The sequence below is a fragment of the Cydia splendana genome, chromosome 9, assembly GCF_910591565.1.
Source record: "Cydia splendana chromosome 9, ilCydSple1.2, whole genome shotgun sequence".
Taxonomy (NCBI): Eukaryota; Metazoa; Arthropoda; class Insecta; order Lepidoptera; family Tortricidae; genus Cydia; species Cydia splendana.
Genome location: NC_085968.1, coordinates 5,102,412 through 5,128,910, shown reverse-complemented (window position 1 = coordinate 5,128,910; position 26,499 = coordinate 5,102,412). Strand labels below are relative to the sequence as shown.

At 38.5% G+C, this 26,499-nt stretch overlaps 2 protein-coding genes across 2 annotated transcripts in view; both read right to left on the bottom strand.

Annotated features, from left to right (window-relative positions):
- The window catches only part of LOC134793440 (MAP kinase-interacting serine/threonine-protein kinase 1-like), a 362,541-nt gene that overhangs the window by 272,162 nt on the left and 63,880 nt on the right, over positions 1-26,499 (bottom strand). The window lies entirely within an intron of this gene.
- On the bottom strand, positions 1,924-26,499 carry LOC134793923 (zonadhesin-like). The gene is made up of 9 exons (XM_063765637.1): positions 26,418-26,499; positions 25,717-25,914; positions 25,103-25,213; positions 24,123-24,224; positions 21,502-21,687; positions 20,771-21,000; positions 19,812-20,016; positions 18,933-19,153; positions 1,924-2,313 (listed from the first exon to the last, which is right to left on the bottom strand). The coding sequence occupies exons 1-9, from the start codon at positions 26,497-26,499 to the stop codon at positions 1,924-1,926; spliced, it is 1,725 nt and encodes a 574-aa protein (XP_063621707.1).

The window sequence follows — 26,499 nt, the reverse complement described above, 5'->3', positions numbered from 1 at the left end:
CAACACTGCTGCTATCAAAGAGCTAGTAATGTAAGTATACTGCTATGAGGCTCGCTGGCGATATAAGAAGCTAAAGCTAACTAGCTACTTATACAACTACATACAAGTAATACTGTAATGGGTCCACATGGGGTCTTTAGCAGTAAGTTTATGTCGTTTTATTTTATAAGGAAAGAAATAGATATTTGAAAGAAAAATAGCTTAATATAAATAGTATAATGTTTTACATCTTTATTGATTAGTTAATAATTAAAAAACAATACAAAATACACTCGAAGTCATTTCTATATAAAACTTATTTCAATTCCATTTGAAAAAGTTTTTACAGTTGGTATCCGCGGTGGTTCAGTTGCTTGAGTGGGTAGTGTAATTGGGGTTGGTGGGGTCACTGTGGTTTGTGGTGTTTGAGGTGTGGCTGTAGTTGGTTGGGTTACCGGAGCTGATGGCGTTGGTGGTGTAGGTGGGGTTGTCGAAGTGGGTGGGGTTGGTTGAGTACTTAGTGGTGGAGGGAGGGTTACTGTAGGTGGTGTTGGTGGCGTAGGTGGAGTTGGTGGAGTGGGTGGGGTTGGTGTTGTTTGTGGAGTACGTGGGGTCACTGTAGGCGGTGTTGATGGTGTTGGTGGGGTTGGTGGCGTGGGTGGAGTTGCTGAAGTTTTTGGGGTTGGAGTAGACGGGGGTGGTGAAGGAGTTACTGTAGGTGGTGTTTGTGGAGTAGATTGGGTTGGTGGTGGGGTTTTCGTAGGTAGTGTAGGATGCGTAGGTGGAGTTGGTGGCGTGGGTGGGGTTGGTGGTGTATGTGGGGTTGGAGAAGTAGATGGTTGTGGTGGAGGGGTTACTGTAGGTGGTGTTGGTGGAGTTGTTGGAGGGGTGATTGTAGGTAGTGTAGGAGGCGTAGGTGATGTTGATGGCGTTGGAGGTGTCGGTGGAGTGACTGGGGTTTTTGGGGTAACTTTAGCTACAGTTACTGTAGGTGGCGGGGTCACTGTAGCAACAGTAACTGTAGGTGGTGGGGTTACAGTGGCAACAGTTACTTTAGGCGGTGGAGTTACTGTAGCAACAGTAACAGGAGTTGGTGGGGTAGGTGGTGTAGGAATAATTGGGCCTACCGACGGTGGGCCCCCAGCCGATGCTATTGCCGCGCTAGCACCAGCAGACGGGGTTCGTGATGGGATCACTGAAGCTAATGGCAGTGCTGGTTGAATAATTGGAGTAATCGGTACAGCCGGTCCTACTTGGGATCTCGATTTGGCGTTAGCTACAGCGTTGGCAGTCGCGTGTCCAGTCTCTATGGCCACAGCGTGAGCGTGGGCTTGAGCCTGGGCACTGCCCACTCGTTGGCCGTTCTTGTTCACGATTACGTAGTTCGGATGGTTGGCTGTCACAGTGTCGAGGTTGTCTACGTGCTGGATGGTTCCGTTCGGCAGGACTACAAGGTATCTCCCCTTGTGGCCGGAGGTTTGCAGGATCTTTTTTATTTGCGGATGAGAAACGACTTGTTGCACGTTATACCCTAAAAAATAAGAGTTATCGTGTAACGTCATCCTTATCAAATGGCAAGTCACTGTTAATAATGCAAAATTATTTACTGTGGATGTAGATGTAAGTCTTGTACTTCTACCAGAAAACTAAAACCTTCATTAAAATCTACTGCCTACCAAAATTGTTAGTTAGGTATGAAAAGTACGAATCATTAGGTCTTGGATTAAAATCATTAAAAACATCCCTGCCTTTTTGTTTAGTTATTTGGAATTGTGGGCAGAATAAACATACCTTCGGGATGCGTAGGCAGCGGCAACACTGGTTTCGAGTACCATTGTGGCTGATTTGTTTGGTATGTTGTTGTTGGTGGTGCTTGGTATGATTGGTAGCTTTGAGCAGGCGCTTGGTAAGACTGGCTCTGGGATTGATAATTTTGAGCTGGTGCTATATAGGCTTGCGTTGGAGCTTGGTACGTCTTCTGAGAACCAGAGTTAACGTAAGCTTGAGAGTTGCTGGAGCTAGAACTAGAACCGTAGCTGTTTGGAGCTGGTGCATATCTCTGCTGAGGTTGCTGGTAACTTTGCTGGTAGAATGACCCTGTCGGTGGCAGTTGTCGCAGCTGCGGCAGTTGTGGAGGCTGTGGAAGTTGCTGCAATTGTGCTGGCCAAGTATTAACACGGGGCTGGGCCTCGTTTTGATAACTTGGTTGTGCATATTTGTAGCCGTTGTTGGATTTGTAGTTGTTGTTTGTTGTGCTAGTGCTTTGCCCTGAGGAATCAAAATCCTGGTAATCCTGGTCCACGTATCCAGCCTGCTCTGGGAACGGAGCCGACTCTGAAATAAAAATACTTATTATGTTTCAACTCAATGCACTATAAAATGAGTTTAAGCTTGGAATCTGAAAAATAAACCGGAGTGGGCATTAAGTTAGAAGCAAGTGAACTGACTGACTTCAGATGGTGAGACCCATTAGCGATCTTAAAGTTGCACAAAAGTTACTTATGCACAGGACTAATATGTAGATACCAGAATGTATGTGACATAATTTAAATGCTATATCAAAATTTTTGTTCAAAGGAATTCGAAAGATAAGTAATTACAATTACTCACCGACTAAACAGGCGCAAACGATCACGCTTACAGCTATTTCTTCTGCCCTCATTGTCAGCTGCATCTATACTGCGCGCAGCTTCGAAGACTCCTCTGATAATACCTTGTTTTGTATTCCTATTCCTGAGACCAACGCTTGACAAAACCAGTATTAATTTGAGCTGTAGCTCCATAATATCTACTTACTTGTAATCGGAGATACCGTTATACTGGTTTCTTAATGATAGACTCGAAAAATGGCTGACCAAAATACCTGAGTATTCGGAATAGCTCTGTATTATTTCTGCTCAGAGTGCTCAGCTCAGACGTAAGTTAACGTAAACAATGGAAAAGCTGTATAAACTTATCATTTCAAATATTTGGTACGATCGTAATATATATTAATAGTCACTTATTGCGTTACTAGTCGAGGAATTTGGGGGTTTGTCACTTTTGAACCAAAGTGACAAATCTAGTTGATTTGACACCATAATCTTGAAATTCTTGAATAATCCAATCCATGTGAATAAAATTATTTTTGATCAGAATCCTGGTTTCATAATAAAAAAATAATTATAAAAACCTGCACTAGTATGATATTCGTATGTCATATAATATGTATATATGTATGTATGTATGCATATACTTCATTGTATCTAAACAGAAATAAAAACACGAGAAACACAGCTATAATAAGCTTATTATGTAAATTATAATAAGCTCATAAATCAGAGTTAATAATAAAACGAATATCCTTAGACCCTGACGGGTCCTGTCTGTCCGTGCGTTCCAGGTACACGGACATGGACAGCCGCTTGGTGTACCCCACCAAAGAGAATATAATCACTACGTTTACCCCACTCATACCCCACTATAAGTAAGTACCTACTTATAATATAAGTAGGTACCCGTAGGTATAATTTCTGTTTACATACATCGACTTATAAATGATCTCTTTATGTCATTTTTCAATGAAATATGCATGAATAACAATGACGTCTGTGCCTTTGTTATTTGGAGATGAACAAAGTTTACACAAATTGTAAAGACGGCGAATTCATCCAAATTACGCACATTTTGGAAGAAAAATTGGAAGGGTAAACATTTTAGCAGTCTAGACTAGTAGACCGGCCAATAGACCAGCGGTGGAACAAAAATGGGTTTTGATAACATTAAAGTTTTTTCTTTTTTGATATGTTATTGCATGCATGTTAAATAACATTTATGTAAAATATTAGAAAATTATAGGTGGAGCGTTCGGCCATATTTAAATATTTCAATTTTGCTAAATAACTATGTAAATATAAAATTAAAGTTACAAAAAACTGTAACATGTTCAATAACACTTTAATTTATTCACAATATTCGGTTTTTAGAAATCTGGAACAGCTGCTTTCTGGTGAACGTAAAAACACGAATTACTTTGTCAATAAAGAATTAAAGTAGCTGATATTGTAAAATTACGATATTATCTATCAACTTAGTATACTTGTAAAAAATTAGAAATGTAGACAATGTGCTTGTCTAGATATTGATTTCTGGTTAAGCAGTATAGCCAATATTGAATTAAAGTTTGTAGAGTTAATATTACACGGTCATAATAAAGATCTTAGTTCCCACACAAAATATTAGAAATATAAAATCACGGCGACACTAAATACTGATACGTAAGTATGCATTCCGCGCTTATATTGAGTTACATTTCAAACGCGCGGCGTTTTCGCGCGCCGCGCTGTGCGCCGTGGCAGGAGGCAGCGATCGACGGTGGCGGGCTAGCGATTAGCGCGGTGCCCGTAAAAAATACGCAAAACGTTTATAAAATTATTATCAATGGTAAATAGTTATATTGTTAATAGTAGGTACACTCATGGAAACTTACCTACACTTATTTATTTCTATATGTACTAGGGATTGCCCGCGGTTTGGTTTACGTAGAATTCGTTATCGTGTTAAGTATAGAAATAATAGATACATTTGAAAATTATTTTAGGTGCATTGTCATACAGATAACCACCCTTGTTAAAGTATTCTTCAAATTCAATAGACAGGTGTCATTTCAATATAATTTTGCGTAATTTGGCGCTTTTAGGTTATAAATGACTAGCGACATATATTTTTTGTTTAAGAGCGATATCCGATATATATATATATCTCCGATAATATTTACTTCATCATTTAAATCAATTTCAAACTAACGTTATTCAATATTTATCATTTTAAAGTCAATTTTACCAACCAACTGAGCTTTACGTGTCGCGATGATGCGCGATACGGACCAATAATACAGGTAACTGTCATTCGCTTTTTACATCCTGGTAACACTGAGCTGAGATAAGCAATAGTTGAATATCGAGTCGTAACGGCGGCGCGAGAAGAATAAGTGAGGAAAAGAAAAGGTAACACTTATAGGAGAGGCAAGGAGACCTGATGGAAACAGGTGCAGACTGCTTATGGTATAAGCAGTGTACAGAGCTACTCTTGGTGAGTTCCCCCTTTAATACTCATTATCGATGGTGTGACGGTAATGTTGAGATAGCAAGCTTTCATAAGACTTATGTACAGTTTAGTTCCTGGCCTAAAGTATCTGGCCAGAGGCATCATGTATAGGGCTATCAGGCAGCTGGCGTCAAGCTTAGCGTAAGGCCCGAAGCCAAGACTGAGAGTAATGAGAGGGCAACCTATAGAGGAGCATGGTGTGTATATGGAGGAAGAGGCGAGCTATTTGGGGATGGTTGGAGGCCCGTCAGGGAACAAGAGGTTCCCGCCACCATGCTCATACTATGTATGGGTCTTGCCAGGCCGAGGCAGAGTGTCAGGCAAGACCAAGAGAGGTTACCTGAGGAGGACTGAGAGAGTACATGTCCTCCGTCACCAGAGTGTGTATCTGGTTATCAGTAAGAGAGAGAGAAATGATGCAATGGTTATAGTAGAGACTCTAGTAAGATAATAAATAATTGGTAAACTTGCTTTCTCGGGTTACTATCATACTATAATTATTGTGTGTTCTTATGTCGCTATAAATATGTATATGAATAATACATTTGATATTAAATCTATTAGCTCCGCGACATTACGAGTATACCTACGGAAACAACTCAAAATTTGCATCAAATTAAATGCCACTCTTCTTATCCGTTTCGAACAATCAAGAGGGCCTTTACGAGCTGATGTAGTGAAAATTTTATTTAACCCTCGTCCCTTGAAACCTTCACTACGCTCGAGGTTCAACTTTACGAACCACTCGCTACGCTTGTGGTTCAATTTTAGAATGTTTCGCTTGTTTGGGTATCAATATTAGCATGATTAATCAACAAATTTTCCCCTTGTAAAACAAATAAATAAGGTAGGTGAGGTGCAGGCATATGAGGCCCGGCGGGTAACAAGGCCCAGCATTCAAAAATAGCAGTTGCTCCCTATTATTCTGAATTTGTACTTGTTGCTAAGAAGATCCACTGTCAGTGCAGGTAAAAAGGTCCAGTCCCGGGCCTTATTGAACGTATGAGATGAAATAATAGATTAAAATATTTTTAGATAATTTTGAATATTTTTAATCTCTCATTAATAAGGCCGATTTGAAGAAACTTCTATGAAATTATGACTTATAAATAACACCTTCACTGCGTGGGCTGTCCAAATCGCTGCAGACTTTTCTTGGTCTAACTCTAATAATTTTTCACTTGCTTTATTGACCTAAAGACGTTTTAAAGAATCAAAAAGTCTAATAACATTTAGACACTTATACTTTTTAAAGGCAGTAACTACTTACTTATATAGGTAACTTTTTTTATTAATACATAGGTAGTTATTTACGATAGAAGTGCGAAAAATTGAAATTTTGCAACGAATGACGAATTTTAAAACACGGCCAAAGGGAGTGTTTTAATGTGCTTATTATAGCACCGGTGTCGTAATGTAGCACCAGGGCCCTATTTCACCAACGTGACATTGTTGCTGACGTCACAGGCATCCATGGGCTACGGTTATAGCTTACCATCGGACGGGCCTTATTCCTGTTTGTCACTATCATTGTATTATTAAAAAAAACTTTATTATATCGGCAAAAAACAGGTATCTTTCTTGTGATGTTTATGATGATAATGATGACAATTGACACAAGATTTCAAAGAACTTTCGGTAATTCATGACAGTAAATGAGTTCTGTGTCGGAATTTCGTGACAACTGTCGTATTTCTTGTGACAATTGTCCAAGTCCCAGCCCCCCCTTTGCTACAGTCCAACCCGAAAGGCACCTTAGGTCGGCGCTTACGTCATTATTACCGGCGCCCTATTAACTAATGAAATGAAAATGAAATGAAAAATATTTATTTCGAGCAACTATGGACTCATACAGATTTGTTAGTAGACTTACGTTCCTAATGTTAGTACCTAATTAACTATTACAATATATATACACTGCTGGAAACATGCATTTCGCAGCAGTGTCTCATATACGGGCAGTCAAGTCTGTCCGCTATCACACACAGGATAGGGTTGGGGCTGGCCCGCACCCGGCGCACCAGGGATGTGCATCGTGCAAACTAATGCGGTGCTACGCGACGTAAGCGCCGACCGCCATATTCAACGTGGTTTGTCTGTAAAGGTATGATTCCAGGGATAAAAAATATGTTATAACGTTATCCAGCGTATAATGGAATTCATAAAAGTTTTTCTTTATAATTACTACAAGTAAATTTGTTCATATTTGCATATTATTAAAAAGGTAAATGATAAGTAATTGAGTAATTTAATTACTAATTAATGTAAGGGATCATCCATTAATTACGTCACACGAATTTCTAGGCTTTTTAACCCCTCCCCCCTCCTTGTCACACTTGGTCACATTTTGCAAACCCCTCCCCCCCTGGTGTGACGTCACATTTTAGGCAATTTTGTTTTCAACGAAATCGACTCGGCATTCTTTTTTTAATAAAAAAAATATTTTTGTAATATAAATATTAGTAATTTTATAACACAACGAAAGTTATATCCAAAATCTCATTATTTAACTGTACAGCGAATAAAAAAATATAAATTAATTTTCGGTTACTGATGAAGTTAAAGTGACATCACAATGTTTGTGTCTCCCCCCTCCCCCATGTCACAACATGTCACATTTTCTTGACCCCCTCCCTCCCCCTAAACGTGTGACGTAATTAATGGATGACCCCTAATCACAATTGCAAATTACACAGAAAAATTAATTACATGTAATTAAATTTTATGTAATTAAATTACAAACATTTTAATTACATGTAATTAAATTACACGAGTAATTAATTACGCCCAACACTGGTTGGTGGCAAACAACCACACCGCTCGTCTGATGGTAAGCGGTTACCGTAGCCTATAAAGGCCAGTGACGTCAGTAACAGTGATGTCGACAAATGTCGCACCTGTCGCGTTGGTGAAATAGGGCCCAGATGTACAGTAAAAATCATGTTAAAAGATAATACTAACTGTTACGAAGAAATATTTATACTGTAAAAAATTATCCCACTAAAAACATTGTCATGTAAAATGTTGCTAAGACGAAACCATAAGCCTAAGACTCGCACTGTTAAAAAGTTATCAGATCTCTTGTCGAGCCAAGCTTCAAACTCTACAAGCCCCTTCACTAACTCTACACCTTAGTCAAAATATGTGGCTTAGCTGTTTTGCTACCGCCACATGGGCATAAGGTGAAAAACTTATTATAATCATTATTTTTAGGGTTCCGTACCTCAAAAGGAATAAAACTGAACCCTTATAGGATTACTCGTGTGTCTGGCTGTCCGTCTGTCACAGCCTATTTGCTCCGAAACTACTGGACTAATAAGTTGAAACTTGTCTATAACCCAAAGACATACATGTAAAGTAAATATGTAATATAAATTTAAATAAAGGGGTCACTTTTGAGATGAATGATAAATAGAAGAAAAAAAACTATATCTTTGTTATATATCAAATGAAGGGGCTCATTTTAGAATTAGAATCTCAAATATATTTTTTTCATAATTTTAAAATAAATAGTTTAGAAGTTATTTAAGAAAACAGGCAAAAAATTAACATTACCCTTATCTCCGAAACTACTGGGTCTTTTTATTATGAAAAAAATGCACATATTAGCTCTTTACCTATAGATGACAGGAAAACCTATTAGAAATGTGGAGCTAAGCGTGAGCAGGCCTATGGAACTCTCTGCGCGAGCTCGGATTAATACCTACGAATCTGCTCCCGTTCACGGTAGAAAAGCAAGCCAGTTGGTTGCCACACGCGCTCACGTACGCACGTCACCGCGCGCCGCACTGTCAATTTTTACGATAGTTACACGGACGGCGGGATTCGGGAAATGAATTAGAGATGCACTAGATAAGAAATAGTAAAGATATGTGACGTTCCACGGCAAAAGGTACCATTGCCCCGACTGAATATTGGAGTGGCGATAATAATAAGCGTAAGCGCCAGCCGCCATAAGGTACCTTTTGCCGTGGAACGTCACATATCTTTACTATTTCATATCTAGTGAAGTCTAACGGCGCGATATCTTAAAGTTCGAATCGCGCGGGTAGTAGGTACCTACCTACTATTGAATTTCTTTAATTAAACATGTAATGTTTAATATGTGTGACAAATGTATAGATTTAGATATCTATCTATTTGAAATAGGTAGTAAATTTTTAATTTATTTTGGTAAATGTTTATTTTAACGACAGTAAGTTTACACCGGAAAGTGCCTAACTCATTTTTGCTCTGGTTAACTTATAATGAATTACCTTTATTCATGGGGTTTCTATTATTTTTCTTTACTATGTAACATTAATCTCTATCTGGTTTTAAATTACACGAAGTTTTAAAACTAATTCTTGCTGGGATTATTGCGCGGTTTATAAAACGGCGTAAACACTGCGGTTACTTCAGGGACATATGACCTTTTCAAATGACTATTTCGCAAACACTAAAGCATAATCGGAATATTAGGTATAATTTAAGATTTAGCTTTCCTTTTATTTCACTCCTCTGTTTAAGTGGGTATTTATTTATCATTTCTAAGCGTCAGCAACCCTAGCGTTGTGCCGGTGCGCGCGGTGCGGGGAGCGGCGCGTTGAAGGTCACTCCATTGTATTTTTGTGTAGGTATCAAAACGGTAGGTACTTGCGTTTTGTTTGAGAGATAAGTATCTGTTCGTAAGAACTATTGTATAATCTGTGGCGTGAGTCGGACTTAAGTACTTAGTTTTTGATCCGATCCCTACGGGTTTTTAAAAGACATTTTACTCACTTTTCACTAAAAAAACATATTGTTAAAAATTGTGTAATGTACGGAACCCTTGGAACGCGAGTCCGACTTGCACTTGGGCGGTTTTTTTATTATACATACAATAGTTCTTGTAGAAACGAAACGGCCGAGCTACATACTTTGACTAAGGTGTAGAGCTAGTGAAGTTAGGGCTTGTAGAGTTAGAAGCTTGGCAAGAGATCTGATAACTTTTTGACAGTGCGAGCCTTATGGTTTCGTCTGGGCAACATTTTACATCAAAATGTTTTTGGTGGGATTTTACTTCTTTTTGTAAGTTGCTTATGACAATCTTCCATCCCCTAATTTAAAGGGTTGGGGGTGATTTACTATTAAAAATCCTGAAATAAGTATCTGGGGGCATCTGTTACACAATGTACTTCTTACTGATTCCCCATATAAACCCTTCACCCCGAAAGGGTAAACTTTGGGGTTGAAATCTGCCTTCAGCCCGTAAGGGTAAACTTTGAGATTGAAATCTATTCTATATCCTTCCCCATAACAATACCTATCTACATACCAAATTTCAACTAAATCGGTTCAGCGATTATTGATTCCCCATACAAGATTAAACCCCCTCATCATCCCCTTAAGGATTAAAAAATTCAAGTTTTTGAATTTATTTGTTGTTTGTGTACTAAAACTATCTTACTTATCAAATTTCAGCTTCTTAGAGGACTTCAGGAAGTACCCTAAAGGTATTGATAATCATCAAGTGAGTGAGTCAGTGACGAAGTCGAAGTTTTTACATATGAATAAAATCTAAAGTATAAGAGCTATGCAATTGATATGCTTAATAAGTCCGAGAACTTTGTTTATCTAGTATAATCCAACCCCAAGTTAGGAGGGTTCCAAAAAACGACGAAGCGTTTCGAGAAAAGGTAGATAGTGCCCTTGCGCTTTGCTCGTCTTGGCGGGGGCACTGCCGTGCCCCCAGATGTTAAAACATAATAATAATAAAGCTTTATGTTTAGTGACTTTAGTTACCTACTATTTTCGCGTAAACTAGACAATTTTTATATCTTTAGTTAATAAGGCCCAAAAGAATTATTTTTAACTTATTATAAATATCCTCTTGTTGTGAAGTACCAAATATTGTTATTTGTATATATATAACTCTTAAGTTAAAAACAATAAAATCTGTTATTGTCTACTGTCAAAATTATTATTTTTTGCGGGATTAAGTAATACCCTGCTAGTGTTCAATAAGGCCCACAATAGGACTTTTATAAAAGGTATATTTTCCAAGAGTATCGTAATATTTTTATAACTATTTTGGTTTAATGAAGAAACTTCAATAAATAAGATACCTATTTGAGTGAGTTTTTCATACTTAATATCCTGTTTATTAAAAAAAAAAACATTTTAATTTAAGGTGGGCCGTATATAGGCATATACGGCCGACACGGAATATACAATAAGGTGAGGTCACTTACCTTATTGCATATTCAATATGTATACGTGTAATATTGAGCAGTTGGTTTATAATATACATAATATGATATTGACGTTGAATAGGACAGGACATGACAATAGGAACATTAGGAACCAGCAATAGGTATAGTCGGTCAAACCAATTTGTCAGTAAATAAAAACAAAAAACTATATTCATCCTTTTCTTTTGGGTGCTAGTAGGGCATGCTCCCGGGAATTCCCGGTTCTCAAATTCCCGGGAATTCCCGGGAATTTCATTGTGTCGAAAGAACCGGTACTGAAGACCCGGTACCGGTACTTCCCGGTTCTCATCAATATGCGTATTTATTCCCATTTTAATACTAGTACTTTAGCTCGGGACATTAAATCACATTTAATAATGTTGCTATGAAACGGGGGACCCAAATAACCCGACAAATTAACCTGGTAAAGTAGGTATTCCAATCGATATTACGTTTTGGCTCGAGTAAGTAGGATATTAGGTACTTATATTCGAATATTCATCTTTCTTTCTAGGAAGTTGGTTTTATATGAAAAAAATCCGTGGTCGGGTCATAGTGCTGAGTGCATCGACTACGGGGCCTCCCGTGTAACTCGTAATGCCATGCCCATCAGGCGGAGGTAAACCAGCGATTCGCAGGGCTGGTGGCTCTAGCCTATAGCCAAGGTTTTGCGATGAAAGCGCGTGCAATAATATTGACTTGTAGTGATTAGGTGTTGGGAATTTCCAAAGGGGCGTAGCGGAAGATTTACAAAAATGTGAGCGAGCATAGGCAAAGTCTCAAACTGTAGAGGGCCGTGTGCAGGTTGGTTTCGTAAAATAGGTTGGAACGCTAGATTTTTTGATAAAATAAGTCATTTATCAATACGCATGTAATAATTTATATGAAAATAAGTCATTCATAAAGATTGTACACTAACACAAACAATTTCTTAAGTATAATCTTAATATGCCTTGAGAACCGGGAAGAACCGGGAATCCCGGTTCCAGCCATGCCCAGAACCGGGAAATGAAATTCTTGGTACCGGAACCGGTACTGCATGCCCTAGGTGCTAGTACTAGTGTAAGTCAAAGATAGTATGATGATTCTCTCTATGTTTGAAAACAGACAGGCCTTTGACAAACTATGGTAAAAAATAGTTGTGAATATCATGTACATTTTTATTACAATTTCGAAATTCAAATGTTCTTCCTAATCAACTCGGCCACTAAACTAACTGATAACTTGGTATCCGATCCGCTAACTCGGCGAATGAATCGCCAATTCGCCAACTCTCCGAGCCGAGTCAACGCTATCAAACTGCTACTAAGGCCATTCAAAAATAAACCTTAATTCGAGAGCCCGAAGGTTCTTATATGACAAACAATACATTATGACTTAAAACTTTATGGGAAACAAAGGGACCCCTTTAATTTCACGTAATGTCCGCATCTAATTTATATATGTCTACAGTAAACAGACAAATGAATGATAAGAAAAGACAGACAGTGCTGTGAGCGGCAGGTGGGGCGAGGCGAGGGGCGAGGTATAGGTAGGCTATGAGGGTCTCGGGCGCCGCGCCGGCGACACTGACGGACCAGCGCGGCGTATGTATGAATTTCGCGCCTTTTTAAATATATTTTACTATTACAATGCAAGCTACACGCCGAAATTTCTTATTTTCCTTACTTAGACTTATTTTTACAGACTCTAATTCAATATTAGATATTATAGGACAAAAAACGCATATTAATTCTAAAGCATATATCTTATTCTTCTAAATTTTTAGCTTGCCTATTAACTTAAGAATTTAGATATGTTGTTGTGGATTTATTAAACTTTAATTCAATATCGACAAAATAATAAGCTAATTTGTAGTTTGACTAAGAAGCACGTTAAAAAAAATTCTAATAATTTTACATTATAAAGCGTCATACATATTATAAACGATGGAACTTAAACATTGCACTTTAATTCAATATTAAAAAATCATTACTAAAAATATATAAATACCTAATTTATATCTAACGCTCGTTCTAACTTTTCGTCATATTTTACAAATATGCTTAAAAATATGTCCCATGTCAGATAAGTATCACTTTTTCATCTTTAGAATTATCAAAACTTTTAGTGCAAAAATCCGGTCCCACTATTGGTCTATAGACAGAACAAGATAGTAGACACAAAAACACAAGTACGTTTTTGTGCTTGTTTTTTACGGGGTCTGTAGAGGAGGGGGGGCAGTTGCTACGGCTGATGGCGAAGGGGGGGGGGGGGCATACATTTTGATATAAATAAATTTAATGATCCTCCAGGGGGGGGGGGGGGGGTAGGGGGGCGTAACTTTTTCTGAGAATTAACGGAATCGTATTCAATGAAAGATTTGACAAACAATTCGCGCGAATTTACCGATTTCCGAAAAAGGAGGAGGATCGCGATCAAGGGTCCATTCCTGAGCTTAAATTACCTAAGTAATTTCTCAAAGAAACCGGTATTGTAATTAATTCAATTTTGGAGATAGTTAATGATTTCTTTTAATAGCATACAACGTGTCCCAAAATTCAACGATAAGCTGGCACCAGAAGATGGACCACGACTACTCGAGGAAACATAATAAAAAAAATTGAAAAAAAAATAATTAAAAAATTGTAGACATAGGGAATTGGAAAGAATTGTAGGGGTGTCGATTTTAATTTTTTCTTGTAATTCCATATTAATTGAGATATATTTTTTTATTTTTTTTTCCTCGAGTAGTCATGAGCAGGTCCATCTTCTGGTGCCAGCTTATCGTTGAATTTTGGGACACGTGGTATATGTGGCATATTTGGCACTTCTTGATCCCTTTCGGTGCGCAGCAATCGGTTTTATGTTCAACAATTAGCGGTAAGAGCGTGCGACTTTCAATCTGGAGGTCGCGAGTTCAAACCTCGGCTCGTACCAATGAGTTTTTCGGAACTTATGTACGAAATATCATTTAATATTTACCAGTAGCTTTTCGGTGAAGGAAAACATCGTGAGGAAACCGGATTAATCCCAATAAGGCCTAGTTTACACTGTGGGTTGGAAGGTCAGATGGCAGTCGCTTTCGTAAAAACTAGTGCCTACGCCTATTCTTGGGATTAGTTGTCAAGCGGACCCAAGGCTCCCATGAGCCGTGGCTAAATGCCGGGACAACGCGAGGAAGATGATGATAAAAATTGTTTCTAAAATGCGCAATTTTATTTTTTATAGAGCTCATCGATTACGTTTTTTGTTAGGTACTTAATACTTACAAAACATTCAAATTCATAAACATGATATTCTAAGATCTACGATCCCGGGCACGCACAGCCATAATGCTCACGTTATACGCTCAGTAAGAGTAAGAGGAGAACCTGAATCTACGGGGCCTTAAGACCCAACAGGAGTGGTCATTTCTCCATACAAACGTACTCCTCGTTTTCCTCCGTGGTTTTTGAAGCTAGAGCAATGATTTTTTCAACACAGATTAATATTGTCAATATCTGTCTCGGACCGTTTTGCTTTCTTTGATATTTTTGTTTTTTAAGGCGCTAGAGCCCTTCAAAAATGGCCAAAATGGCCTAATTGACTATGCCGCAATGAGAGGCGTGGCATTCAAAACTGATATCAATTACCCAAAAAAGCAAAACGGTCCGACACAGATAATTTCATAATCATTTAGATTTCCAAATTTGGTTACGATTGGTTAAGTTTTGGAGGAGGAAACAGAGGAGTACGAAACCTCGATTTTTGAGATATTTACACAAGATTTTTCGCCTTGTCCTTATCGCACTACTTTTAGGTGCCGCTTCCGTTAGCGAGACAGGTATATTTACCTAAAATGTTTAAAACTCAGCTCCTGTTTCGTCTTAAGGAACAACCGTCAACTTTGTAAATATTTAGGCCAGCTTGCCTCATCCATTCTTGTTTCCAGAGCTACTATTTTATGTCGCATATGATATCATACCGTTTTAACCTTATGGACGCCAATGACCGACATATCCGCACCGCAGGTTCAACGCCAAAGACTAATTAATCGGTCACAGATCGCAGAGCAACATAGACCTACGTGCATATGCATAAAGTTCAATTCAGTTTTGACACTTCGGTGACGTGGCGTCCGCGTGACAGCTTTTGTGTTTGACACGGCGTCGAAAAGGTTTACCTACATTATTTGATCATGTTTCCAGATGGAAAGATATGGGTAGATACCCTCAACTGGCTTAAGAAGCCACTTGAGGGTAGATTTTGTTTACTCTTTTTTAAATACCTAAAGATGCAGACTATAGCCTCATCCATTCTTGTTTCCAGAGTTACTATTTTATGTCGCATATGATGTCATACCGTTTTAATTACCTATGCATGCAGTTTTGGTGCAGTCTCTGCTCTATATTCTATTATGGAATGTGTACATGTGCGTACGCAATGCAAGGATCCCCTGACAAGAATAATGATAACTATATACTTAGTGTGCTACCGACGGCGCCGATCGCTATACTAGGGTATTTTCCTACTAGTCAAATCAGTTACTTTTTTAGAACAATCAAAACGATTTGCTAATATGGAATTTATATGTAACATTACATCGTGACGTCACGGTCAACTCACCTACTTTTTATATTTCTATCCGATTTATTAAATAGAACTTGTGTTTAAAAATAACTCCTATCGATGATTCTTAAATTGTGAACGTTTTTATTTTTCACATATTATTACATATATCAAAAGTACATACAAAAAGCAATTTTTTGATTCATATGGTCAAGCTTAATACCCTCAGGGACGGTAAATAAAATGAGTACATAAACACGGTTGTGACAAAGTGTCCCTCAGTCGTGACATTTCGGCATTTTGGTGGCCAACTCGGCTATTTTGATTTATATAGTTATTTTAACATAGCCTAAGTCACTCCTATGACTACGACAAACCTAATGACAGCTCAGATGTTGAAATCCGACAAACTATAAAGGCTGTAGAGCGTGACAATGAATTCGATACACATCATACATACATACAAGCGAAAAACATTTTTTTGCTTTGGCAGTAGGGCAATAATAGCAAATGATCTGTAGCTAATAAAAATGCATTTCTGAAAAGTGCATATGCCTCTAAATTAATCAAACGAATTAAGAATGACACGACCACGTGTCTATATGTCACGAACGTGGACTCAAAAGTCCGTGGCGGTGACAGATTTTTGAGGCCACGGTCGTGATAATTTGGAACATGTTCGATATTACATAAACATTTCCTTTGATTTTGCAAATGTTAAATAATTAGCTTAATCCCCAATGTATGAGGTATATCTTATGTTACAAACAATAACGTGAAACTGCAACTTACTTTTAAAACTCTAACAAGGCGGTGACGCGTTAAGGTTGACCGTTTTTTCAAATGAACACAAATAAATAATTTTCGACAAAACTTCTCCCTTCAGCCATTTGTAAACCTGACAACAAAACAGTGTTGCTGTTCTAAAAAAAACTTTAATAAGGCTGCCAGTAGTAAAGATAATTTTCTACCGAGTACCGCATGTTTATATTACCACGCGCGGTGGTGACGCGAAAATTAATCACAAAATGTATGTTGTTTAAAATTATATAAAATCGTTATAAATCCATACAATTTTTAAACAGTGTTGTAGAACAAGGATTAGTGTTTTATATTTGATATAAATTATTGCAAAATCACTTCATATTTAAAAAAAAAAAATCAAATATCACAAAATCTGGGGAAGTCACACTACACGGTCCGTGACATTTCGCACTTGTAATATTTTTTTTTATATGTTTCTAATACTCTTAGAACAATACATTTAGGTTGACCTAAAACTAGAGCTAAATTGCTAAGTATATTGATATCGAGTTTACTTATTTTCACAAAAATACATGCTATTATTACGTGTTACACAAAAAATGCATAAGAATAAGAATTACCCCTATCTGTTTTTCTAATAATTATCTGGTGCTTTATTTCATGCATGGTGTAAAATAATTTATTTTAAATACAGTATAATACCCTATTGCGCACTCTAATCATGTCGATGGTTTCAGACTGTGCGGGAGCAGAAGTGTAGTAAATACCCGTATGTTACCTAAATTGATTGTAGTCACCAAGATTCAGCTCAGCGCAGAGACAGCGCGCAGGTCGCCAAAGAGCTTTTTACACCTTTAAAAGCTCTTTGGCTTAAGTTACTGAAGACCCACGCAGCAGTACGTAGAAGGGAGATAGAGATATCTCCATCATGTCCCACATATTACAGCGTCCCTCTCGTCAGCTTACTGAATTCAGGATGAAAGAGCTTGTTAAAGCTCTTTCATAAGTACGCGTTTCAGGTAATAAATAAAACATGAAGAAAGTAATACCTATAGAGCTTTTGATTTATTTTCAGAACCATTTCAGTTCAGGCCTTCAGGCAAACTCTAGCATAAAATGTTGTACAGGTAGGCATTTATTTCGATAATACCTAAACGAAGCGTTGCTGGCAGTACCCTGCACCTACATATTTCCTTTTCTCTATTCCGAAGTCGTATTGCCTTTGCCCGCTGAAAACAAAAAAGGTTTCGTTAGTGTTTTCACGGTTTTAAAAAGAAATATCTGGGAGACCGAGCTTTGCTCGGAAAACATAAAAACTCAAAAATTCGCGTTTTCCCAGAGATATGAACTAGCTAGATCGATCGCCCCCGAAAGCACCCATATAGCAAATTTCATCGAAATCGTTAGAGCCGTTTCCGAGATCCCTGAAATATATACCCATATATATATATAAATAAACAAGAATTGCTCGTTTAAAGGTATTAGATAAATTAGATAACTGCAGACAAAGAACTTCTGTCGTTTCTTGGGCCTACCATATTGATAGTGTTTTATTATGTCACACAATGTTAGAGTTAGACCAAGACAAGTCTGCAACGATTTTGATTTATGAAAGTATGACAGTAACACTTGTGCACTGCGTGTGTGCTATTAAAATCGTTGCAGACTAATCTTGGTCTAACTCTATATAATATTTTATAACAGCACATGGGAGCACCATAAGGACAAAATCATGGCCTTTAGGTACGTCTATACTTTAAGTACTGATTATGCTAATTGTCTTTTTGGTTTCCTCGTATGTGATATGAAAAGTAGATTGTTTCACTCGGCGGGTAAAAGGCATCAAGCATCGTTTTCATCCCTTTGTTAACAATAATCTTCTATACTTATTTGTGACGGAAGGGTAACTACGGAAGCCTACACTGAGCAAGGCCCGCATGCTCTTGGCCGCTTTTTTTATTGATTTGGGTTTGCAATTCTAATAATTACTATTTTTACATTATTTTTAGGGTTCCGTACCCAAAGGGTATAAATGGGACCCTATTACTAAGACTCCGCTGTCCGTCTGTCCGTCCGTCCGTCCGTCCGTCTGTCTGTCTGTCACCAGGCTGTATCTCATGAACCGTGATAGCTAATAGGCAGTTGAAATTTTAACAGATGTATTTCTGTTGCCGCTATAACAAAAAATACTAAAAAACAGAATATAATAAATATTTAAGTGGGGCTCCCATACAACAAACGTGATTTTATTGCCGTCTTTTGCGTAATGGCACGGAACCCTTCGTGCGCAAGTCCGACTCGCACTTGGCCGGTTTTACTTAATTATTTACAAATACATATAACAATAGAAAAAATATAAACATTAAACTTACGGCATTGATTGTAAGGCACGCAGACCTTATCCTCATTCCAAAAGTAGCCCTCCTTGCACCGACAGCTCGGGCTGCATTCCAGTACAATGCCTATTCTTCCGAAAATTGCAGGACAGGCTCCCGTTGGCGTGGCCTGGCCGCAGGACCCGTTTGGACAGAGCGGCGGGCAAGGGTTGTATTTTTCGAAGGGCTTCTTGCACGCAAATGGGGCTGTGAAAACAGTAATGTCAGTATTTAGGGAGTAAAGACGATCTTCACGTTTGCGGATCCTGCGGGCGGGCGCCGCTCTGAAAGCCTATCGTGAACCACGAACGAAGTTTTGCCCCTGACGCACTTATAGAGTTAGACCAAGAAAAGTCTGTAGCGATTTTGATAGCCCACGCAGTGCAAGCGTTATTTTAAACGTCAAACGTCTATGAAATTATGACGTCAGTGCGTCTCACTCTCTCAAGCAAAATGTGAGACGCAATACACATTGGACAAAGAAATTGGATGGGTGGAATAGGAATACCACCCTAAGGTAAATTCGTGATTTATGCAACGGATAGGCTTGACTATAAATGGAAATTCTATATCTTCGCATTTCTTTTTCTGCTCAAAACATTCACGACATTTCTTCAAGGGTTCTCTATTATTACAAAGTTTTTTTTCCTAGTTTACTCATCAATTGACTCTTAGGTATCTGAAATCTATTTGAAGAATTATTCTCTGTACCTATTTATTATTATTTTTTCAAATTTTCTGGCTCAGTAGTTGCCCGGAGCAAACTAGCTGTGAGAACCATACGGACGAATGATGTGATGATCCTGTAAGGGATGTGTAAGGGTTTAATTTTAAAGCAAAATAGTGGCACAACAAAGATACTCACGGCAATCGCGTGTAGGTATACATGTCCCATTAACAGTGCGACGGTAGTTGAATCTACACTTGCACTGTGGCGGAGGACAGACCGTCGGGCGAGCGCAAGACACGGTCTTCGCGTTTTTAGGGCAGTAGTCACTGGCGCAGTTTGCTGGGCAGTAGTCTTTTGTTTCTCCATCACCGCATGCTGTTGGAATACATGGATTAATAGTCTGCTAGCTACTCAGTAGTAGAAAGTTTGGTTGGATGTATCTAAGTTCAACTTCTTTACCACGATTAGAGCGGAAGCCACGATTTAGCCAAATTCTACCGTAAGCGAACCTGGGGGTTTACCACGAAACACGTTCGACGTGTTGCCTCCCTGTCACACTTACGTACGAATTACAAGTGCGACAGAGAGGCAACACGTCGAACGTGGTTCGTGGTGGTCCTTAGGTACCGTGGTAGAGTCTGTGCGGAAAGAGAAGACTCATAGAATGTATTGGTTCCCTTATATTGGCTACTTTCCTATTAGTCAAATCAGCTTCTTTTTTAGAACTGTCAAAACGATTTGCTAATATGGAATTTATATGAAAACGTGTGTAGTGACGTCACAGTCAACTCACCTACTTTTTATACTTCCATCCTATTTATTAAATAGAAATTGTGTTTAAAAATAAATGCTATCTATGTTTTTCTAATAATGATCTGGTGCTTTATTTCGTGCACGGTGTGAAATAATTTAATTTAAGTAGAGGAAAGTACCCAATTAGTTATATTCCATGACACTTCTCTTTCCGCACAGACTCTACGTAAGGACGACGCGGGACGTCAGGTTCGCTGCAGGTCGTCAAGCAACATATAGCGGCTTGGTAACGACTCAACGACATTGCGCGACGCCACGAGAAAGCGAGATATCACATTGCGGCGTCTCACCCCCACCCATGGAGGAATATCGTGACCAAGCTGTTAGCTCAGCAATTCTACTAATTCTAGTTGACGCAGTGTCATATTACATGCTGACGAGTTCTTACGTTTGTTGCATTGGTCGGTGGGCACGCACACATCGTTCTCATCTCTCGCAGTTCCAGGGCTGCAGTAGCACTGCTCCTTACACTGCTCACTGTCCTGGTCTGCAGACTTGTCGGTGAGCGACGCACACGTCTGGTCTGGTTGAAGTCGGCACGAGAAGTACTCGTTTTGGCCGCCGCATTTTGCTTGAAGAGAAAGAACAAGACATTTTATCGACAGTTATGAAATTAAATATTTGAAGTTCTTTACTCCTTTTGTAACCGTTTTGACTATTTAGAAGTAGATGATGGCTGTTCCAGCGGCTGGTTTTTATAGAGCTGTCTATCGTCAGCTTTTCTATTAAGATATAGTCACAATTGAATCTCTGACAACTGAGCACACAAGGATGTACCTAGATAGAGATATAATCGCAACCATCATATCTATGCTGGTAACTGGAAATTAAATCTACTTTCACAGGTACCGGATAATTGGATACGATATGCTATAGTCACACAATCCCCTCCAGCATTCCTAAAGTAGGTACCCCTTCTTTACAGACACACGTATCCTTGCAGACCTCTCAGGGCTTGAGCAGACAGGACACATTGTGCCGTTGACGTGGACATCCACAGTAAAGTATAAAAGCACCTAATACCTATGTCCTCGAAAATGATTAAGCAATAAAATTGACTGAAAACACTTACTGCAATCATCTGTCGTCACGCATTCCCCTCCAGCATTCCTGAAGTAACCCTCTTTGCAGACGCACGTATCCTTGCAAACTTCTGAGGGGTTGTACAGGCAAGATACTTGTATGTCCATGTTTCGGCAGATTTTGTGCGGTGGACAGACCATCACGCAGCGCTTCTCCTCGTTCGGTTTGTTGCATTCTGTTTTTGCCAACAAATAAAAAAATGTAACGATTGGGCGCTAAATTTTAAAGTTAAGTTCTCATGTCAAGTCCTACGACAGGTACCTACTTATGGAACTTATAGGGATATGTGCTATAAGAACCCATGTTCTTGCTGGAAAGTTTGTACAAAGTTAAAGTGTTCAGATTCTATCACTTTTAATATGACATTGTCCATGATATTCTGCTATCCTCCAAGACAGGTAAAATTGCTGCAATTAGGCGATTCGCCGTTTTCTTAATAATCAGAAAATGAAACGGTTGTTGCCGTTGTTCGCTTAAAGGTACCTCTATCTATAGGGGAGGCTTTTTCTTCTTATACATACATATCTAAATCTAAATATGTACCTACATCTAAAATATCTGTATAGTTTGACGGTATTGTATACAGTAGGTATATATATTGGGAATGGTAGGGTTAGACTCACTCGAGCTAAGGCGTGAGCAAACGCTTGCCTTACACTATTGTCTGCTTTTAAGAAATCGTATTGACAACCCATCCGTTCTGGAGCGTATGCGTATTTTTACACCTGAAGCCTCCTCCACACTCGTGCGCGAATCACGGCGCGAAGCCGCGAACGCGAGTGTGGTTTTCGCAGACCGCGAAATCGACTCCACACTCGCATTCGCGGCTTCGCCCGCGATTCACGCGCATAGTCTGGAGGGGGCTTGACAACTACATAGCAGTAGGGCGTAGCGCACGTAGAGACAGAAACCTTTTCGCATATCCAAATGTTCGCACCTATCACGGTTCGAACGCACCCACGTACCGAGCAATAGAATTACTAAATAACTTCTTAGCTACAGTCCAAAACGCAGACATATTCGCAGACAAGTGGCCGTCCTTACAACATAATATCAGGATGTTTTTAAACTCAACCTATGTAAATTAGTATAGTATCAGGATTTACAAAGTAGTTTTTTTTAGCTCTACGAGTACCTATGTAAATTAGTATAGTTTCAGGCCTTTTTTTTAATCTCTACATATGTAAAGATAAATAAAGATCCTAGAGATAGTTATGACTATGTATTAAGAGTATAAGTGTTTTGGCATATCTAGAGCTGTAAACTTATACTTGTATTTATTTAAAGAATAAAGAATATATATACCTGTATTTTTTTCAACTACAACCTACCTTACCTTATAATAGAAGTAAGGTAAATGTACCGGTAAAGACAGTGGTTGACACTGACTGCTAAAACTGCAATTATTTTCTGTTATGAGACGTAGGTATTGTACCTATGTACCTACGTAGTTATATATGGTCAATAGAGATGCATCACCAAAATATACTACTTATATCCCAAATTATGATAAATAATTTGTACTTTTTAATAACACCTCTACTTACTCTTTTTAGGCAGGGTAACGTAATAATGTAAACGTGTTTGATTTCCGTTTGCTGGTAATACCCTTATCAATAGGTTTTTTAGGTATCACTCATTAAATTTAAGTGGCTTTAAGTTACAAAGTGTCAATTATCATAATCAATAGGTAAAAAACTCAGACCAAATTAAAACAGCGCCATCTAGTGAGTTGAAACCTATCTAAGAACCATCTCGACAGGCATCACTTTCGATTTTTGGAAACTGCACACACCTGTAGATATATGACGCCACAGACAGACAGACACACAAATACAATACACACTAAGTTAAACTTACAACCTCCTTTTACGTCGATAATTATGACAACTTGAATGGCCTCTGACCCAAAATTACACACTAACTTAATAGTTCGTTTTTTTAGCATTAGAAATAAGGTAAACAATCTTGATGTGTCTCTTTATTGAAAAACACATTTTATAAATAAGTTACGGCAAATATGTAACAATTATGAATCTAATACGATCATTTATATTCTTCTGCTTTCATAAGTAATAGTTACTGATTTAAAAAAAAACGTTTTTCAATTAAAAGACATGTCAAGATCGCTTACCTTCTTTCAAGTTCTTTCTAATGCTAAAAAAATCGGGCAAGTGCGAGTCGGACTCGCGCACGAAGGGTTCCGTACCATATAAAAAAAAAACAAAAAAAAAGCAAAAAAAAAACGGTCACCCATCCAAGTACTGACCACTCCCGACGTTGCTTAACTTTGGTCAAAAATCACGTTTGTTGTATGGGAGCCCCATTTAAATCTTTATTTTATTCTGTTTTTAGTATTTGTTGTTATAGCGGCAACAGAAATACATCATCTGTGAAAATTTCAACTGTCTAGCTATCACGGTTCGTGAGATACAGCCTGGTGACAGACGGACGGACGGACGGACGGACGGACGGACAGCGAAGTCTTAGTAGTAGGGTCCCGTTTTACCCTTTGGGTACGGAACCCTAAAAAACGAACTATAGTAATGTTCCAAATGCACTTACTTAAGTAAAATATTATAGTTACTTTTATGATACGTATTTATTTACCTGTGCTCTGAGCAGGCACTGCTAAGATTCCCACTGATATGATAACGGCAAACGCTAACAACGCTAATGATTTCACCATCTTGCTTGCCGGCTGCGCCACGTCTGAACCATGGTATAATAATATACTTTTTTTTAGACTATATATGGTCTGAACAAACTGGCTGTTTTCCGTGTTAATTATAAATGTATTACCATTATTTGTAGTTGTGACAATAAGAGCAAAGGATGACTCACTTAGTTTCGTGCTTGGCAACAGTTTATTTCTTAAAATATTTGTCGGTGCCGAGCAGCCGCAAGGAAACAGCTCCCGATTAAGTTAAGACATACTTAACGCAAACAATGCGAGTAGGTACCTCCCCTCTAATTAGGTATTGGAAAATTCATTCAATTGTTTACCGTTTTTCACGCAATGAATAAAAAAAAACTTATGGATTTTAATGTTGATGTTAGCTAGGTATGGCATTATTCATATAGGTAAGGTAGCTATTATTCGTTATCGTTTGTCTTTAGTCTATCATTTTACTTATAACTTATGTATTTGTTTGTGTTTTATGAATAAGGGGGATAGGTATTTTAGGTACTTTTACTTACCTACATGGTGAAATGGGTGAAACAAAGGATGAAGTAGAAGAGTAAATATAAATATTTATTTACCTAACCTGAAACTTGAAAAACGAGCACTATTTTGGAGGGTTCCGTAGTGATCGAGTTCTCTGCCTTTGGAACGTTGAGTAGACATATATTTATATTTATTGTTGATAAGTTTCGATAGCAATAGCACACGTCATGACGTCTTCAAACACATATATGTACGTAGTTACACTATTAATGTTCCTTATTAGGCATTTCTTCTGACTTCCCTCGTGCGACGTTGTGTAAGTAGATAGCCATTTATATTTATTGTTAACAGTTTTCGATGAGAACACATATGCCTTTCGCATCTCTCGCATACCCCTCATCACAGTAACACATATCGTTACATTTAATGTTCCTTATTGGACAGTTCCTCTGGCTCTGTTCGTGCAAAGTTGCGCAGACGTTGTCGCACGCGCCGCCGCAGGAGTGGTACTCGTGAGGGCCTGTACAGCGTTCTGGGAGACAAATGAAAATTAGCTTAAATAATTCGTTTTTCATTGCGTCTTGGCGTAATTTATTTAGAGATTATAATAGGACGTATTCCCAATCTGCAAGTAAGCCGCCTGGTACACCATCACTTGATGGAGTTAACAGCCTAACCCACAACCTAATCCTAAATAATAGTATACCTAATAGGTAAATATAGTAGGTAATTCGAGTCATCAACTTGGGGCAATTGACCCTTAAATGGCCTTTAACCCTCTTCCAGGCACAGTGAACCTAGCGACCACATAAGCGCCAATAGAATTTCAACCTTAGAAGTCCGATTTAAGGTTCATATTCTATTGGACTTTCGGGAAAAGGTACTTATCATTAAATGAATCATCAAAGCTGCATACATTTTAATATATTTGCATTTTTTGGACCTTGAAAACCTTGTAGTTTGGTGCGGCCTGGAAAAGGGTTAAGGCAAGGTATCGCTCTGCCAAGCTGACTACAAATATAAAGAATTTGTTACCTTTATGACATTCTGTCTCCTCGACACACTTTCCGCTCGCCGCCCGTAGATATCCCGGTTTACACACGCATCCTTTGATGCAGCTGTCAGCACGCAGCTTGACACACGGCACCGGCTTCCCAAGCTGACTGCAGTTGCGGGCGTCACAACCTCCGTTGGTGCATGATGAGAACACTTCATTCCCACTGCAATGTATTGCTGAAAGAAAGTTATAGGTAAGAATTGCGGAAGTAGGTACCTACCTATCGACTAGTATCGAGTTAACTCTTTTCCCCAGAAGAACAAAGTATTAATCATAGGTGATGGTAGGTATACCTACCTTTAACGTTTACCTATTAGGTGTTTGTTTTAAAGTACACTTAGCTCTGACCGTAATCCTCCTTTTCCTAGTCTAGCCGGTAGTTAGTTTTATTTGTGTGTTCATCATGATTATCGTGAATATTCCTGAGTTATGGATGTTATCGATGTATGTATCTAAATATGTATTTATAAATCTAAGTATGTCGAGCGTAAGGGTAAATATGTACATGGTATCTCCGAGATTTAAGCCCCCGGTAAAGTGGGGGAAGTCCTGACCTCCTGTTTCGTAGGCAGGGTTACTAGAACTTTATTAATACCGTCGCCTAAACTTTGATTAGTTTGGGGCTAGAACGATCGGATCTGTGTATATTTATATTTACTATATTTTAAAAAGCTCTTACCTGCTTCACTATTGTCCCCACAAGGATTAGCCCCACAAAAACTTAATCCAGCAACAACTAAAAACAAAATGTAACCGTCCAT